The following is a 17,858-nucleotide window of genomic DNA, read 5'->3' as shown; positions in this document are numbered from 1 at the left end:
AGTCTGGACATTATTAAGTTTTTGTTGTGATTATAGCTTCTCTTGATTTGTTGCCAAAGAGATAAATGAATTAACATTACATTTTAAATTTATTTCAAATTCTTTTGGGAAAATGAAACTCGAAACAAACAATGAACCACTTCTTTCGTTAAATGTACAACAGTAAAAAAAACATTAAGGAAAGCAAATGATGGCAGATACAATGTGAAATACAGGAAAGTTAATGTGACACTAAACACTAGATTTCTGAATGCAACATCGCCACGGCCCCCCCACCATTGTTACGTCTCATAACCAGGACAGTCACTATAGCATCAATACAGGCCTTTCACTTCTTTCAATAACAGTGTTTTCCAACTGGGTGTGTGAATGGACTTTGATCTGTAATGGGGCAAAGCTCCAAAAGATACCATTTTATTACTCTGCCCAGTCCAAACAATAAACTCACATAAAAGGATATGGTGCATGATTAACATATCTTTACAATTCTATAATCCGTTCAAGAGGTATTCAATTTAATGTCCTTACTCTGATTGTTGATTCCATTCAAACAAAGCCATTTTTGTTTTAACATCAAGGTCTTCAATCCATTTCAGCGGACAAAACAACCAGCCATTTATGTCTAGTTTTATGTGAAAATTCAACTTTGTAATGTTTGCCTGGTCTCGTGGTCGACTTCAAACTTTCACTTCCTGTTTGACTGTGTGTTCATGTTTATGCTCATCATTTTTACAAGTTCGTTGGACCTTTTAATATTTATGCTAGGATGGATTTAATCAACTCTAAAAATGAAATCAAATTAAACACCAGAAACTGCTCTATATTGAGGGATTTATGGAAAACTTTTTAACTAGTAATGAACACCATGTCCCTGTACGGAGTAAGACCATGTGACCTCATTATTCACGGAGTTTCAATATTTATTTGACTTATGTAGAGTCACTCTGAACAAACCACTCATTGCCCAGGAATAATGTTCACCTTGAAAACATTGTAAAGAATGTTGAGAAAGTATATCATGTATTCAAAATAATTTCTGTCATGTAACATTTGTTACCAAAGGTCAATACACTTGCTATATACCTTAATGGTATTCATTCAAAATCTCTTACCCATAATCTTCTTAGGCAATCTATATATTGTATGGATTATTTGGATGTGAAATGTTGTTTTCTTATGAATTATGATACTCTACAAGACATGTAATCCTGACATATTATGTATAACATTTACATGACATTTGGACACCACTGCTTATACTGTCAGACTAGTAAATGCATACATATTGTATCCTTCCTTCCCAGAAATCTTGGTACAAGATATTAAAGAAACAAATCATCACGATGGGAAGACACGGCTTGCTTGTGATGTTGGCAATATTGTTACTGACCTTGAATGACCTCTGTTTAACTCAAAACACAGAAGAAATGACAACAGAGCGACTATCAGATGTCACATCAGCAAATGATGACACTACAAGGATACAAACGACACGGCAAAGTCTATCAGCAAATGATGACACTACAAGGATACAAACGACACGGCAAAGTCTATCAGCAAATGATGACACTACAAGGATACAAACGACACGGCAAAGTCTATCAGCAAATGATGACACTACAAGGATACAAACAACACGGCAAAGTCTATCAGCAAATGATGACACTACAAGGATACAAACGACACGGCAAAGTCTATCAGCAAATGATGACACTACAAGGATACAAACGACACGGCAAAGTCTATCAGCAAATGATGACACTACAAGGATACAAACGACATGGCAAAGTCTATCAGCAAATGATGACACTACAAGGATACAAACGACACGGCAAAGTTCTTCACCAGACCAGCCACCTGGATCCAGTTTAGCCCAACCAACACAGGTTTCTACACAGAAAGCAGAGGAATCTCAAACAACACAGAATGCTGCATCAACTGATACACACAGGACAACTGTTGTAGACCAGCAAACAACACCAGCAGCTTTACCTACCACAGAAAGTAAAACAACTTCTCAACCAAGTCCGTGTCCAAGTGTGTGCATTTGTTCACCAGTCGAGAATGGCACCAAAGTTGATTGCAGTGAACGAGGTTTACATGGCATCCCAGATGGCTTACCTTCATCCACAACAATATTATGGCTCAACAACAATAACATCCAAATATTGCCTGAAAGAGCTTTCATAAATGTCGCACGCCTTGAATATTTGGATTTGTCTTCTTCAAATATTCAATACCTTGCCGCTGGTGCATTTGATAGACTGTCTAATGTCAGAGTAATTGATCTAAGTAAAAACAGCATTGATTCAGTAACCCACGCATTGGATGGACTTAATAGTTTGGAAAATTTAAATCTTGCTGAAAATCAACTTGAAACTCTTCCCAATGATGTGTTTAATTCTCTCTCAAGTCTTCAAGTTCTAACACTAAATGGTAATCGTATCAGCACCATCACTCCTAGTACATTTGATCCAACACCGCAGCTACGCAAGCTGTACTTGTCCAACAACCAACTGACTGATCTTAAGGAACACATGTTCAAGAACCTGGTAAACTTAGTACAACTAGAATTGGACTGGAATGAAATTTCAACAATTCCAGCCTTAGTCTTTGAAAGTCTTCATTCATTGGAATCACTGTATCTAAATTACATGTCAATAAGCACAATAACTGATGCTGCATTTAATGGTCTTGCTAATTTATTAACTCTAAGTCTGAGTGGTAATCGACTTAACAGTCTATCAGAGTCTGCACTTATTCCACTTACTAACCTCACTACATTGATACTGAACAGCAATCCCTGGAGATGTGACTGTAAAATGAAAGAACTCTATGATTACCTTGATAACCATGCTTCAATCAACTTCCAGCCTCAAAGCATCGTATGTCATTCACCTCCCCATATTTCTAGTATGCCCATCACAGAAGTTAAAGTAAGAAGCTTTGCCTGTCAACCATTCATTACCCAGGTCCCTCATGATAAACAAGTCGGACTTGGAGATCATGTAGAGTTTACATGTAGTGTTCTTGGTGACCCAGAGCCAGATATTTACTGGAGAGCTCCTCAAGGTAAATTTGATTCATCCAACAAAGAGGGAAGAGTCTACGTTAGTGCTATAGTTGGTTCAACAAAACTGATTATTGAAAATGTTGAGACAGGTGATGATGGAACATACACATGTGTTGCTAATAACAGTCGAGGTATGTCTGAAGATGGAGCGGTACTCATTGTACAGGTGCCACCTCCAACAAGCAATCCTGTTACTTGTGCCCCTGTAAATCAACCAGTACAGTGCATTCAACCTGATTTATCTGTACAGACAAGTACTATCAGAGATACTCTGATTGAAATTGTGTGGAGTCCAACATATGATAGCCAGACAACTGGACATTCTATCACAGTCACTAAGTTTGGATTTACTTCACCGGTTAAAGAGACCAATGTAACAGCTACATCAGATTCTTTGTACACCATCACTGGCTTAGAACCACTGACTCATTACATCGTCTGTGTAACTGAGCAAGTCCGAGATTGCCATGCAGACACTGCATTCAGAAACTGTATCCCTGTCACTACAACTGGACAAGCACCTGTAACATGTGTCAATACACCTCTGACTGTCGCTGTCGACAATGTGACAGAGACAGGCCTGGTGATGAAATGGGTTTCTACTGACAACCAAAATGCAGTAGGATACATTGTACAAATCAATGAATTTGGTGTAGATGAAGGAGTTCTCAAAATTACCGACCTGTCGGTAAATTCATACAAGTTTGTTGATTTAAAAGCAAATACAAACTATGTGGTGTGCGTTACAGTTTATTTCGCAGCGATACCTGTCCCAGTATCACCACCACTGACCAATGCAAACAAGTAACAACAAGGGGAGCTGTTCAACAAAAAGATAATAGACACACCTTTGAAATTATTGGCGTCTTCTTTGCTACTTGCATTGGGACATTGTTGATTCTTGCTTCAATCTTTGTAATTTGGTGGAGGTACAACAAACCGCCTTCTCTGAAGAAATATGAGTTCCATAAGGAAACCAAGAAACATCGTAATAAGGATGACGGTACAACACCAATTACTCTCAGTGAAGTCATTACTTCTCAAACCAGTGAAGGTGCATCAGCAAGCCATTTTCCATCAGATGCTGGATATGTAAATGAAGCAGCAGAAATGGATGATATTGATGTAATCACATCATATCCACCACCAAATACCAAGACAAAACAAAAATCAAAGGGTAAAAGACGACCAGATCCATTGGGGGAAGAGGGTCACCTTGAAAATGCAAATTCTATAGAACATGTGGTGGAAGTTTACCCAACATCAGAGCCACGTAAAGAACCATCTGTGGAACTGGATAACGTAAATGAGAAAAAAAATGAAAAAATTGAGAGCCAACAGGAAGGGGCCTCTACCCCAGAAAGAAAGGAAAATCAGAAAAACAAAGAAAAAGGTTCCAGTATCAAAAATGGCAATGCAAAATCTGATATTGACGTCACAATATTGTAGTTTTTATGTTCATTGTAAATAATATGCATTACATAGAATACCAGGAGGTGTTACAATGTATGTAAATAAAACTCATTACATTTTTTTGATTTTCCATTTATTATGTACAATTCAATAACTTTATACTTTTTCCGATCAATGTTTGTGTCCCTGCTGACAAAGTTTCGGGACATAATATTTTCATGTAAAGTCCGTATCAACATTTTGCCATTCCAATTGATAATTTTTTATATATTTTTTATACAATTTTACTTTCTCAAATATGTGAGCAGATAAGGTTGAAGTTTGAAACGGTTTTAACAAGCATACAATTCAACTCAACTGAATGAATTCAGTTTTGGAAAAAAATGGTCACTGTCAAATTTTTATCAGTGAATGAATGAAACAAATTTCATCAAATTTGCCATCTCAACTCCAAGTGTTATGTATGTATATTTGCAAGAGGTCATGAACAGTGAATATTGCCATGTTCTTCAGTTGATGATTAGGACAAGTTTGACAAAAGAATTGAGTTTAGGAACAGAATATGATTGACTTAAGATCCATATCTGGATGACCCATAGAGTAGATACTGAGTATACAATTGAAGACTTTTATCTTAATCACTGGGTGAATATTAAACTCTTGTAATGTATTGGTCTGAACAAGTCAAGTTTTTGAAGTTAATTTAGTTTGAGCTTGAAATTGTACCGTACTTCACCTGCTGTCTTATCAGCAGAAGAAGCTTTTACAAATTTAATACGGTAACTTTGATCTTCCATCAATAGTAGATGTAGATCTATGCAAGAAAGTCATCAGCCTTCATTGATAGATATATCAACATTTAGTCATAATTCACTGACTTCCAACCACTTGTTTGATATTTAAGACATGATTCTATCCATTATTTTTGCATCTTGTATCTCAGCTACCCTCAATGGCTCCTGTTCAGAACGTTTGTAAAGACTGCTATTGTCAAGAATGTGTATGACTCAAAACAAACACACATGATAATGGTTGTAAAGGAATTCCTGTGAAGAAAAGCCAATTAAGCATCAGTATTCATCTTGTCTACATCAACTGACTTGATACAGTGTAGTAGATGTTTTATGTATTCAAATGTAATGGTACAGGTTTCAGTACATAGCATAGTTTTTTTCTGCCATACTGTATATTACTTTGTGTGTATTTCACTGACACTGAACATATGTAATTGAAATTGTACCTATATGTGCCTTTCAGTAGACAAAAAATAATGACACCAATAACTAATAAGTCTTGGATACTTACCGCCTTAATGAGATATCCATAGCTACACAGTATCTTACAATGACATACATCATACAGAATTTCCATCCTAACTTGCAACTTTGGTTTTTTTTCCACATTTCAATACCAGCGTATGTTTACTTTATGTACAATTGATGATTTTGGATACCACTGTTGTCATTGTGATAATAAAAAGAATGAAACCATATGCCATTTGCTTCATAATAATGATATTTTTAGAAAAGTAAACCTGCTATAAATAGCGTTTTTAATGTGTAATTATGTATATAATCACAGTAAATCCAAGACTCCAAGAGAAACTCTGCAGAAGTTCTGTGTAAAATTTGGAACCTATATTAGGAGCCAATGGGGCATATGGAGCATCATATTCCCATTCAGTGTAGATTGTGTACTTTTTTAGCAGGAGTAATCATGGAGATACACAGATGTTTTTATGTGTTTTTTAATATGGAGTGTTTTGATGATTAGTTTGCTGTATTTTCTACAAATGATTCAGTGTTACAGTAAAGCTATAAAATGAATTATCACCATTCAAACAGTCAGTAGAATGGTCACAATGGTGGAAACAAAATTAACCCAGCTGTTATCTGAGTGATAATTCTATCGACTTGAATTGAATGACTGTATGATTGACAGAGTGTGACGTGTGTGTACACTGAACTTTATCCATTAATGTGAAACCTTGACTTTATTTATCCATTTATGATTTATAACAAGAGTGAACAGATTCATTGTCAGCAAATTGCTAGATTCATGAATTTTGATCAAGATATTGATATCAACTCGGAATATACTTACTTGATATCCCATTTAGTGTCATTATTGGAAGTTACTTTATGACTGATTGATGTTTAATGGCAATGTGTAAGTGATAGTGTGTGCTCCATTGAACCAGTACATGTTCATGTGTGGTTTGAACAGACTATGTGATTGATACTTTTATGAACCAGTACATATCCATGTGTGCTTCGAACAGATTACCGTATGTGATTGATACTTTTATCAGAAAGCAGTCATTTACATTTCCTGCGCTAATATTATTGACAGAGATGAAATACATTGATCTGGATCAAATTTGGTTTTTATGCATGACATATTCTTTAATAGCTATTCAATGTGAAATCTGAGTATGACGCCCTCTACAAACCAACCATGGATAGGAATGTTACTGATAGTTAGTATATACTATGCAATGTAGGATATATGGACCTGACCATCAATTTGATGTAAAACTGAATTTGTCTATTTTGATATTGTGAACAAAATGTTTGCTAATGCATGAACCATCCACTGTGTAATTGTGTTTTTGACAAGGTACAAATGGTGATACCTTCATGAGAAAACTTGTGAATTTTTTATCTTTTGTTTTCTGATTAAGGATTTATTTTCCTTTAATTTCACTTATTCAGTGATATTTAAGAGAAACTGGATAATTTATCACCTTGATTTTTCATACGATTGTCTTTCAACTTCAAGAACTTATCCAGGCTGACTCATACATAACACAGGAAATATCTTGATTTTATCAGTTGACGAAAGATGAAATCATTGTCATTGTTTAAGTTTTTGATTGCAAACTGGAATTAGTCCATGACAGTGATCAGTCAGTGTGTCATAGATGCTATTTGATGCATCCCATAATATATGACCCTTCTCTCTCTTGCGACATTTTAGTTTGTTTCATCAAATAGTACCAGAGTGTTATGATCAAATGGTAATTCTCAAGATCAGTGTAGTTTGATACATGCTGATATCAGTTACTTTGTATGGACACCAGACAGCAATGTTTATAATTTATGTTTTCCACAAGTTTTTCAGCAGCTGTTTTACAAGTATTGCATTGCAGTGAACAAAGAGGTTTTACATTTGCATTGTAGTAGCTGATGCTCAGCTGTCTTTGAAGCAATAAACAATACTGATATGTTGAACTGCTCTGAGTATTTGTTTATTATTTATCAGCTGTGTAAAAAAATTAGTTTGCAAATTGAATGTATTGCAAAAAATACTCTTCCTCTGTCATCTGGTCAATTTCCTTGATTTAAATAGTACTAGCCTGTGCCCTGTCATCTGGTCAATTTCCTTGATTTAAATAGTACTAGCCTGTGCCCTGTCATCTGGTCAATTTCCTTGATTTAAATAGTACTAGCCTGTGCTCTGTCATCTGGTCAATTTCCTTGATTTAAATAGTACTACCCTTTACCATCGTTGCAACCTGTGGGTCTGCTTGAGGATGCAACAATGTAAATTTGTACAGGCAGCTCTTGCAACCTGGCCCCACCCTGATAGTTTTGAGTAAATGTATGAACCATGGAGGCACTTTTTGCATCATGATTACTGTACTCTGTGAGATTTGATCTATATAGAAACTTTAACAGTGAATTTTCATATTTCCAAGAATGAAATAAATGCGTGTTTGAAATTGTATAACCCCGCATACCATTTCCCATTCAACCTGATCAGCATTTTTGATCAAGAGATCACTTAAAATGAGACAATTACACAAATGCCAGCTGGTCAAATCAGTAGGTGCAGCTTGTGAGATGCTAGATGAAAAATCAACAATGGAATACCTAGCGGTCAATGTAGCAGTGACGGCTGTTAGTTTTTGCTTAAACAACAATAATAGAATCACTGCATCCTAAAACTACTTTCATAGAAAACTGATGTAGATGAAGAAAATTTGTCATTTTTCTATGACAGATTTGTCAAATAGTGTTACCCCCTTGCTTGGACAGACAAGTGAGCTACCTTCATCTATGCATTCTGTTGCGTATTGTTACAAAATGCTGTTTGTGGTATTCATTTATAGCATAATGAACTTTGCAATTAAGAAATGCACAAATTTATGATTAGTATAAATGTCAAATAATAGGGAAGTGATTATTAGTGGTGTATCCCTGACAAGCCAAATATTGAATTTCAAAGCTCTGTAATGACAAACATGATTTGGAACTAATTTGGTATAATTGGATGGTGAATTAATGTCAATTTAATCTCCAAATGTTATCTCATCTGATTTTCTTTTTATATAACACACTTGTTTTTTTTGAGTAATTTGCGATATTGTAACATTCATCTATATGGCACTTACACGTTAGAGAAATTTGCAAAATATGAAAATCCAATGATCCCAAATTAGTTCTAATCATGTTGGCATAAAAAAATAAAGCTTTGACCAAAAAAAAAGAGAAAACTAGTTCCAAATAACCCCTGCCGTAAAATTCCCAATTGAGGCCGCCTCTAATTGAAGCCACACCCCTACTTTGAAACACTGTCTTGGCTCATTGTTCGCCACTTTTGGGTTTTTGAATTGCATATAGAAGCCGCCCCTTCTCTGAGCCCATCATCAAACAATGCATGCTGAAATTCACACCAGCTGGCTTGCGTCGCGTCATTGACTTGTGCTATGTGACAGGTGTCTTTCTTACAGAAAAATACACAATAAAAAGTTCCTTTTTAACACTACTACCATCGTGCATTTTGTCATTGATAGTAACATTAAAGTACAAACAATGCCGCATGTATCGGTACGTTTGTGTGTATGTTTGAACATGGCCGAAGTTTTTGTCAGTGTGGTAAACACCGCCATAGTCAATTACCCTGATGCAACAATTTTGAAGCAACGGTGTTTGTCTCCAAGTTAACGTGGTTGAGAGATTGAGATACAATGTTTCAAATACATATTTTTCATTCAATACCCTGGTATCCTAACGGAGGCCTGACATACAACAACACCACCTTAGAGAAATTTGCAAAATATGAAAATCCAATGATCCCAAATTAGTTCTATATTCGTGTTGGCATAAAAAAATAAAGCTTTGACCAAAAAAAGAGAAAACTAGTTCCAAATAACTCCTAAATGAGCCATCCATGAAGACTTACAAATAGCATCAATGACACTTTGCTCACATTTGGTTAGATATCACAGACCTGAGTGAGTATATGTACAACATTAGATAGCTTCACTGTATAACTGTATAGTATCTGAACACATTTTGAGCCACAGTCTATCAAATACCAAGGTAAAGTACATAATAGTTGACAACTTGCAATGGACACACACATATCAAAGCACCATACAGCCCTGTAAATCAAAAATGTCCAAAGTGAAGGTGTCCTTTTGTAATATTGTATTACATGGAATTAATGAAAACAATATTTGGTTATTCATTAAGCAGTAATACATACAAAAATTTCTCATCTCAGAGGTGTTTGGTTGTTTTTCTCATTTTGCACGTTGTTTTTTATAAACATGTAGAATTCAAAGTCTCCAGATGTCAATGTGTTATCTCTGAGACATTCAAAGGTAAGAAAGAGCATCCAGTATAAAGTTCGACAGTCACTGTTATTAGTGACATAGATATACTGATTCTCGTTTGGTGATTCAAAGCCTGACCTTGTCGGATTACAAGGCCAAGTTTGCTATCTGTAGAGATGACATTTTTATTTGTGTGTATATAGTGATGCCATCCTGCATCCTTGTTAATGATGAAATGCTGGTTGTTTACAAGACCTAGCCCAAACAGTTTCTGGTAAACATATTTTTATTTGAACAAATTCAATGATGAACACTTAGGGGTGGACCATTTGATATCCTGGGGGGGGGGGCTTGGAAGATTGGTGGAGAGCCATTATTTTTTTCCCCACCTGCTTCACCATGAATTATTTTTTTTTTACAGGGCATATGCTGGCAACTTTTTTTTTTCACTTTCCTTCTTCGAGATATATTTTTTTTACCAAATTTCAGTGCAATGTTTGTTTGCTTGGTTTTTCACACCCAGTAACAAGATGCTGTTCTATCGCACACAGACTATATTCAAGAAACTAAATAAAGATATGTAAATACATGTACATTTTTGATTCACTTTACAAAAATATCAGTTTATAGATCTTATATATACCATGGGTAACACACTGAAAATACAAATCAAACAACCTGATTACTGAGTTCTACATTAAGCATTAACAAACTTACAGTGAAAACTTTTCTGAGAACATCACTGGTGTCATCAGAAGAGATGATGGTATCCTACATATATTTGTAAAATCATGTACATTTATGGCAGCAGTGTTCTCCCCAGGATTTTGTTAAAAGAGGGCGAAGACGTGGTGCAAAGCACCACAAGCGACCGCGTTAGCGGCGCGGGGAGGTCAGGAAGGGGGTGTCCCCCCTCCTGCCATTGGAGCTTTTGAAAAACAGAGATTAAAATAGTGTTATTTGGTGGCACTTGGGGAGTATTTTTTCAGATTTTTTTCATATAAAAAAGCTCAAAGGAAAAGAAATCTGAGACAGTGTTCCATAACTTTTATTCCAGTTCACTGATTTCAATGAAGATTATTTGTAAAATCATGTACATTTATGGCAGGCATTTACTTGTGCTTGAAAAAAATATGTCATTGTCTGACAAGTGTCCTGATTTGAGTGATATTAGCAAGTTGAACAGTCCACTTGACTGACTGAGTCCACTTGACCCAGTTCATGGCAGGCTGTCTCTCTTCTTGTGGTATTTTGACAAAATCCATACATTCAGATTTACACATTTCTGGAAAACACGGGTGAGCAATTTCAATTTCAGCATACTTCCTCTAATCAGAAGGTCATGTATACTGTACAATTGTTCATATTCAGTTATTGTTCCTCAAGCTTGAAATGGTTTATGCTTTATAAAACTCCAGAGCTACTGCTTGATTTTTATTGATGCTGCAGTGTGCATCGAACAATTGCCAAGATTTTTTTTTTCCAAGTCGCAATGGTCCATAATTGTTTTTCCATCAGCCACTTATAGCCAGATTTTTTTTTTCGAGCAACTCCACCTGGCATCTTTTTTTTCCCCCAAATCTTCCAAGCCCCCCCCCCCCAGGATATCAAATGGTCCACCCCTTACTGCACAAATTTCCATATCCTGGTTGCAGAGTACATAACAGGTACATAATTGGCTGGATATCAGATGCCTTGCAGATTGCCTTTACAGAGGTCATGCTGAGCGTGGCATTGAGATGCAAAATTAGAAAAAAAGGTTTCACCCTTTGAGTGCTGTTTTTTTTTTCCCACCAAAGTTTTAGTGCAACATTTTACCAACATAATTTTTCTGTAATTTTTTGGATAATTTGGACCAAATGGACATCACATTTTATCGGCTACGCAGTTTTTTATCAAAATTTTGGCAAAAATCTGATAGAAAAAAATTGACAAGGGTATAGTTTATAAAGATGACAAAAATTGACTTTGGCGCTCAAAAGGTTAAGACCAACAAGCTCTGTCAAGTTCTGTTTCATCGGTATTTTTATTCACTTTTACAAAGTATCTCCATCAAATCGTAAAAACATGACAGATTCTAATACAATGTTATAAAGTGGACTGGCCTTACAGTTCAAGTTTCTTACATATTACATATGCTTCTATTCACAAAAAATTCTCAAAGGTGAAACTTTATAGAGCTTTGAAAGGTGAATAAAAGAAATACTCAGTAGTTAAAATGTCTAGATCAAAAGACCCATCTCCCCAATAGGAAGTCTTTATTGAAGACGATATAAGGTACTACCGGTAGTATAATCCTGATGTTCAGAAATCGAATCACAAAAAGTGACTGTCTGGCAGCCATATTGGACCTCACTACACTTTGGTTTTGATGATGACAATATTACAACATGTAATTCACATATTAAAATGGGCCTTGGAGGCTAATCCTGACTTGTTTCAATAATATTTTCAATCATTTTATTTGTGTGATATTACAGTAAAATATCAGCACATTATAGTAATACGATGGCCTGCTCAGCTTAGGTTATTTTTTTCTGCATTGGTTGACTCCCGACATAAATTACCATTCAAGTATATTTTGTTTATCTTTTATTAAAGGATAAACCATTGAAATTAACAGATTGTTTGAAAGCAAACAACAGCTCAGTTGACTATTTTACATTAAAGATTACATTAAACTATTTTATGCATTTCTTTCAGATTTACGGATTCAGGTCTTAACTCTTTTTCATGTTTATATCTGAGAATGATCTTGTTCTTTAAAATAACAATCACAGGTCTTTTGGAATCTGTCACCGATTCAAATGGTTATTGGATGGCCATATTTAATCAATTCACTAAATAAACTGACATTTACATATGCCAAGGCAGCAATATGCTTCTTGGACAAATTGTGGGAGATATTTGTGAAAGATTATATCCACTTAATGGCAATTGATGTGCATAACTGCAAATTGCACTTCGGCGGTCACTGTAAATAAAATCATCAAATACATCATTGAAATAAATTTCAACACATCAATTTTTATCCCATTTTAATCTTTGCACACACATGGAATCAAATATTAAAGTACCCTGTCATCCAAAATGGACAAACTCTGAATTTACTCTGAAAAGACATTTTAGGGCAAGATCCTGGCCCTTCTCTTTGCATTATATTGTTTTCAGAATAATACAATCTCTGCAAAACACACTTACTCTGAAAATGTCTGATGAGTGGTTTTGAAGAAAAAGCTTTGACCATATATAAGGATATTAGCATTAAGCATAATTACATTACAAAGGTGAATATGAATTTTTTAAAATCATTTGCACAAACCTTAAGGACATCTTCCCTAGGAATCTACAAACAACATTTGGAATTATCAGTCCATGAACGGAACTGAGATATTCCTTGAAATATTCCAAAAGGTTGACAGAATGATGTGGGCTGACTGGCATTGAATACTGCTGGTCAGTCAGTCATCTGATACGCTCAGTGTTTTCTGCAGCCATATTAAAAAGTGTCAAGAAGCATCACTCTGTCAGGTCTAGAGTATTGGAAAAGTGAAACAAGAACTATCATAGTTCATTACAAAATGATAAAGTTATAAGCAGATAAAATCAGTAGCATTTCCTCAAACTTTCCAAAAGTAAACTTCCGGCCATTTCCTTTCATGCATCATAAACAAGTGACCTGTCAGCCGATATACTCGTCCGAGTATAAGCCCCCGGTTCGGCAACACTAAACAGCAGTAAAACTAGGGGAGGGGCTTATACTCAAGCAACCCTATGTTATCTGCCATGGACGCTTAATTTATGCTAATTTTATGCACGATTTTTTTCAACACCACTCGATCTTTCTATCGCCCTCAAAATCGACTTACACATCCAAAGAAATTGATTGTACAATCTCTGAATACAGAAGTGACATTTTGGTGAATTTCAGAGTCGAAAAAACCTCAAACTTGAAACAAAGACGTCATGGATGTATGCTGATGATGTGAACCGGCCCTACTAATTACTGCCTGAGGACTGCCCGAGAACTGCCCGAGCACTGCCTGAGGAAAAGGTGGGCCAAATTTCGCCCATTTTAACACTAGGCCAATAGGTTCAGTTTATATCATGCCCAGCCAACCCAAAATATCATTGATTTGGCGTATAACCTGATGTTTTCTCCGGCAGTTTTGGAACACGGAAGACGTCGGTCTTGAAGGACGTCGCCAGCTTGATAGTGAGATCATACCATTCAGTCCGAGAGGTGGCACAATAACCTCGCTGAGCGCTTAAAGCCTGACAGTCTACCACCCCTTGCACTGAATGGTATGATCTCTCAATCAAGTTGGGGACGTCTTTCCACAGGTCCAGTAGGCATAATTTGTGATGATTTTTACCTATTATTATCATAAAAAATAATTATGAATATTAATAAATTATTAATATGAATGTTACAGAATATTTAAACTTTTTTACACACAATGTCGTCTACTTTGTGTAAATGCTGTCTGGAAACTCCATTGTTGTGATAATTATGATTATTAATAAATTATGATTATGATTAATAAAGTCATATTTTACACATTGTAATGTGCTTATGTGAACAACCCTCTGGAAACCCTTATATAGTTTCACAATCTATGCCAAAATATACAAGTGACACCATTGCCCAGGTTCAGTCTGCGGCGAGAGTTACCATTGCCCAGGTTCAGTCTACGGCGAGAGTTACTACACAGTGTATATAATGAGAAGGTAGCCAGCTCCACTCGACAGTAAACTGACATACCCATTAATTACCTCCATTTTCTTCACTTCTGCATGTTGATTCTCAAAATTTCTCCCGGTGTTGGCATGTCTATAAATCAGCCATCAAATCTACCCAGTTTTGGCCACTTAGACGGAAAATTTGTGAAGTTTGAGGCTGCGAGAAGGTATATATCGCCAATGAAATGATGCAGCCTTACCGGAATCGACAGCATCCGGGATCTTTTAGGGCCGTATGCAAAATTTGAATGTAGCCGCCAAGCGGGGCCGAGGGCGGAGCCATGATTTAACGTTATTAGATATGCTGACATAATTGATCGTACGGCCTATGAACGCTCGTGACCTTTGATTAGACCTCTCATCAGTTGACCCGAATGTACATGTGTCTGATCAACATCAGAACGTGGAATGAGTTTCATTTCTCTAGTTGGACGATGTATTTTTCGAACTTTATAGCAGTTGTAAGGTTGCTCCAAAGTAGCTTACTGGGTATACGATCAATGTAGTTGGTAGCTTCAGCGAAACGGGGACAGCATGCATCAACTGAACAAACGTCAAATACCGCAGTAGGCAGCTCAATATAGATTGCTGCGATCGTGTTTGCCAGCATTATATACACCTTATCCATATTATTTGATGACACCGTCATCACGTATGTGCATTACAAACGTCCAGATGAAATTCCGACGACAGTGAGCACACCGTCATCAACTGTGACCGACTTCTCTGCCCCTCCTCCGCCAAACACATCAGCGACTAATCCGTAGCAATTAAAATGTTTCCACTAGCTGTGATATTTGACCGTGGCGGTGACCTTTGATTTGAACGCGTTCGCCGCTGCGATATCACAGCTAGGTTTCCACGGTATCCACCTATTCCCGAAGAACCTCCGCCATGTGCACATCGTACCCACAAATACCTTGAATAGCAAGGAACACGACTAACACTTCCAGGCTTACAAACGTGCTGACATTTTCTTGCCCGTTCTCGTTTCAAAATTTTAGTGTTTTTTCCATAGACTCAGCTGCATCCGTGTGTAGCGTCAATTGTTTTTCCGAAGACAGAAAGTCTCGCTTCAGTTTCTGAGTGTGATAAAACTGCAGAGCTTCGGTTAGGATTTCCAAATCTGCGTAAGGCTGTTCGCAAATTGTTTTTCTATTTGCGTAAAATGTACAAAAAATGCGTACAACATGACTACATGTAAGTACCTATATATAACAGCTGTCTACGCGATATCGAAAACCGGTTCAAAGTCAATGAATAAAGTGTTCAATAAACAACATCAGTGACAATGTTTTTTCTTTGATATTAGTTTCACAATTTGTTCTATTTTCTGTCGACGATTTTCATTTCTTACTAATTATTTAGACTACAACTTCCCACTATTGCCTTCGCTGCTTGACCTATCATCGCTGCTCTGAAGTCAAATTCACTTAGTCTCGGGCCTTCCATGGTTATCACCATCAGATCATTTAGATCAGGCATAGTCACTTAGACAGCTACGTTTCGATTTTGTAATCCTGTTTTGGGTACTGAACCCATGCGCTCACACGGGACAGATGAGACTGTAATCACGGCTGCAATTATGGCCAATTTTGCAATATTCTGGAATAAGTTTGCAGACCGGCATAAAACTATTGTTATAGTCTGCGTAGCATTAACTTAAACTTGATATTCGACTAGGAGATCTTCATGGTTTACAAGTATGCATTGGGCGCAGCGGGAAAAAAAACATTTTTTGCCGCAATAACGACGAACTCTATTGAACTTGTTACATTTTTATTGGTACAGACTTGAAGGAAAACGTGATTGACAGGATGTAGGACAAAATATTGCTAAATTACAAACATTTTTATCAGCAAACAATTTATTTTAAGTCCTGGATAAACTTCACATTGAAGGGATGCGTATCGGATTTCGCAGACGTCATTTTACTTTGCGTACTTCAAAGTAATAACATGCTTGAAATACGCAGGATTTTGCGTTAACGGAAGCTCTGTAATAAAACTATTGATAATATTATTAAAATTTCACTTTTTCTCAGTATTTTTTGCAAGACATGGATATATTTGTCTAACATATTCATAAAAAAGTAACAGGTCCTCGTAACGCCAGCACGCGTACGCCTTTTTATAAAAAGATATCGATTTCAAGGTACATTGTCTGTGCTTTGTCTGTAAAACACGTCCGTGACTGTGTTTTTAATATTTTGTTGGGCAGCAAAATAGACGACAGTCAACGCTGCTTGTATTTTCATTGTAAAGCTCTGAAAATCACAAGTTCAATTGGAAGGTGACTGCGTGTTTGTACGTACGTACGCTGTTTTAAGGTCTCCTCGCCAAGTCGCTGAACTTGACATATTTTCACAATGTCAACCGGGTATCTATCATAAACAAACGCATCTGCAACCCGTCATCTGTTTGTAATCACACATACATAGCTTGGACCGTTGACTTGAGGCACCTCCATCCTTAGACAGACCATGAAGTAATCGTACAGTGTAAGTCTGTAAGTGTAACTTTCATGTGTAAAAAAGGTCACAAGCGTTCATTGGCCGTACGTTCAATTATGTCAGCATATCTAATAACGTTAAATCATGGCTCCGCCCTCGGCCCCGCTTGGCGGCTACATTCAAATTTCGCAAACTCGCAAACGGCCCTAAAAGATCCCGGATGCTGTCGATTCCGGTAAGGCTGCATTATTTCATTGGCGATATATACCTTCTCGCAGCCTCAAACTTCACAAATTTTCCGTCTAAGTGGCCAAAACTGGGTAGATTTGATGGCTGATTTATAGACTTGCCAACACCAGGAGAAATTTTGAGAATCAACATGCAGAAGTGAAGAAAACGGAGGTAATTAATGGGTATGTCAGTTTACTGTCGAGTGGAGCTGGCTACCTTCTCATTATATACACTGTGTAGTAACTCTCGCCGTAGACTGAACCTGGGCAATGGTAACTCTCGCCGCAGACTGAACCTGGGCAATGGTGTCACTTGTATATTTTGGCATAGATTGTGAAACTATATAAGGGTTTCCAGAGGGTTGTTCATATAAGCACATAACA

At 36.7% G+C, this 17,858-nt stretch overlaps 1 protein-coding gene across 3 annotated transcripts in view; it reads left to right on the top strand.

The window, feature by feature from the left end:
- LOC139134551 (phosphatidate cytidylyltransferase, mitochondrial-like) overlaps positions 1 to 7,719 on the top strand; it is a 45,335-nt gene extending 37,616 nt beyond the window's left edge. For 2 of the 3 annotated variants that reach the window (XM_070701430.1, XM_070701431.1), the window contains one exon: positions 1,305 to 7,719. In XM_070701430.1, the coding sequence (XP_070557531.1) occupies positions 1,305 to 3,881 (2,577 nt within the window). In that variant the 3' untranslated portion in view covers positions 3,882 to 7,719. The remainder of the gene's footprint in view (positions 1 to 1,304) is intronic. The other variant, XM_070701432.1, reaches the window with a different exon arrangement.
- Positions 7,720 to 17,858: the final 10,139 nt, after the last annotated feature.

The sequence above is a fragment of the Ptychodera flava genome, chromosome 6 (genome assembly GCF_041260155.1).
Source record: "Ptychodera flava strain L36383 chromosome 6, AS_Pfla_20210202, whole genome shotgun sequence".
NCBI lineage: Eukaryota > Metazoa > Hemichordata > Enteropneusta > Ptychoderidae > Ptychodera > Ptychodera flava.
Note: the sequence above shows the minus strand (reverse complement) of the source record. Positions and strands in the feature narration are given on the sequence as shown.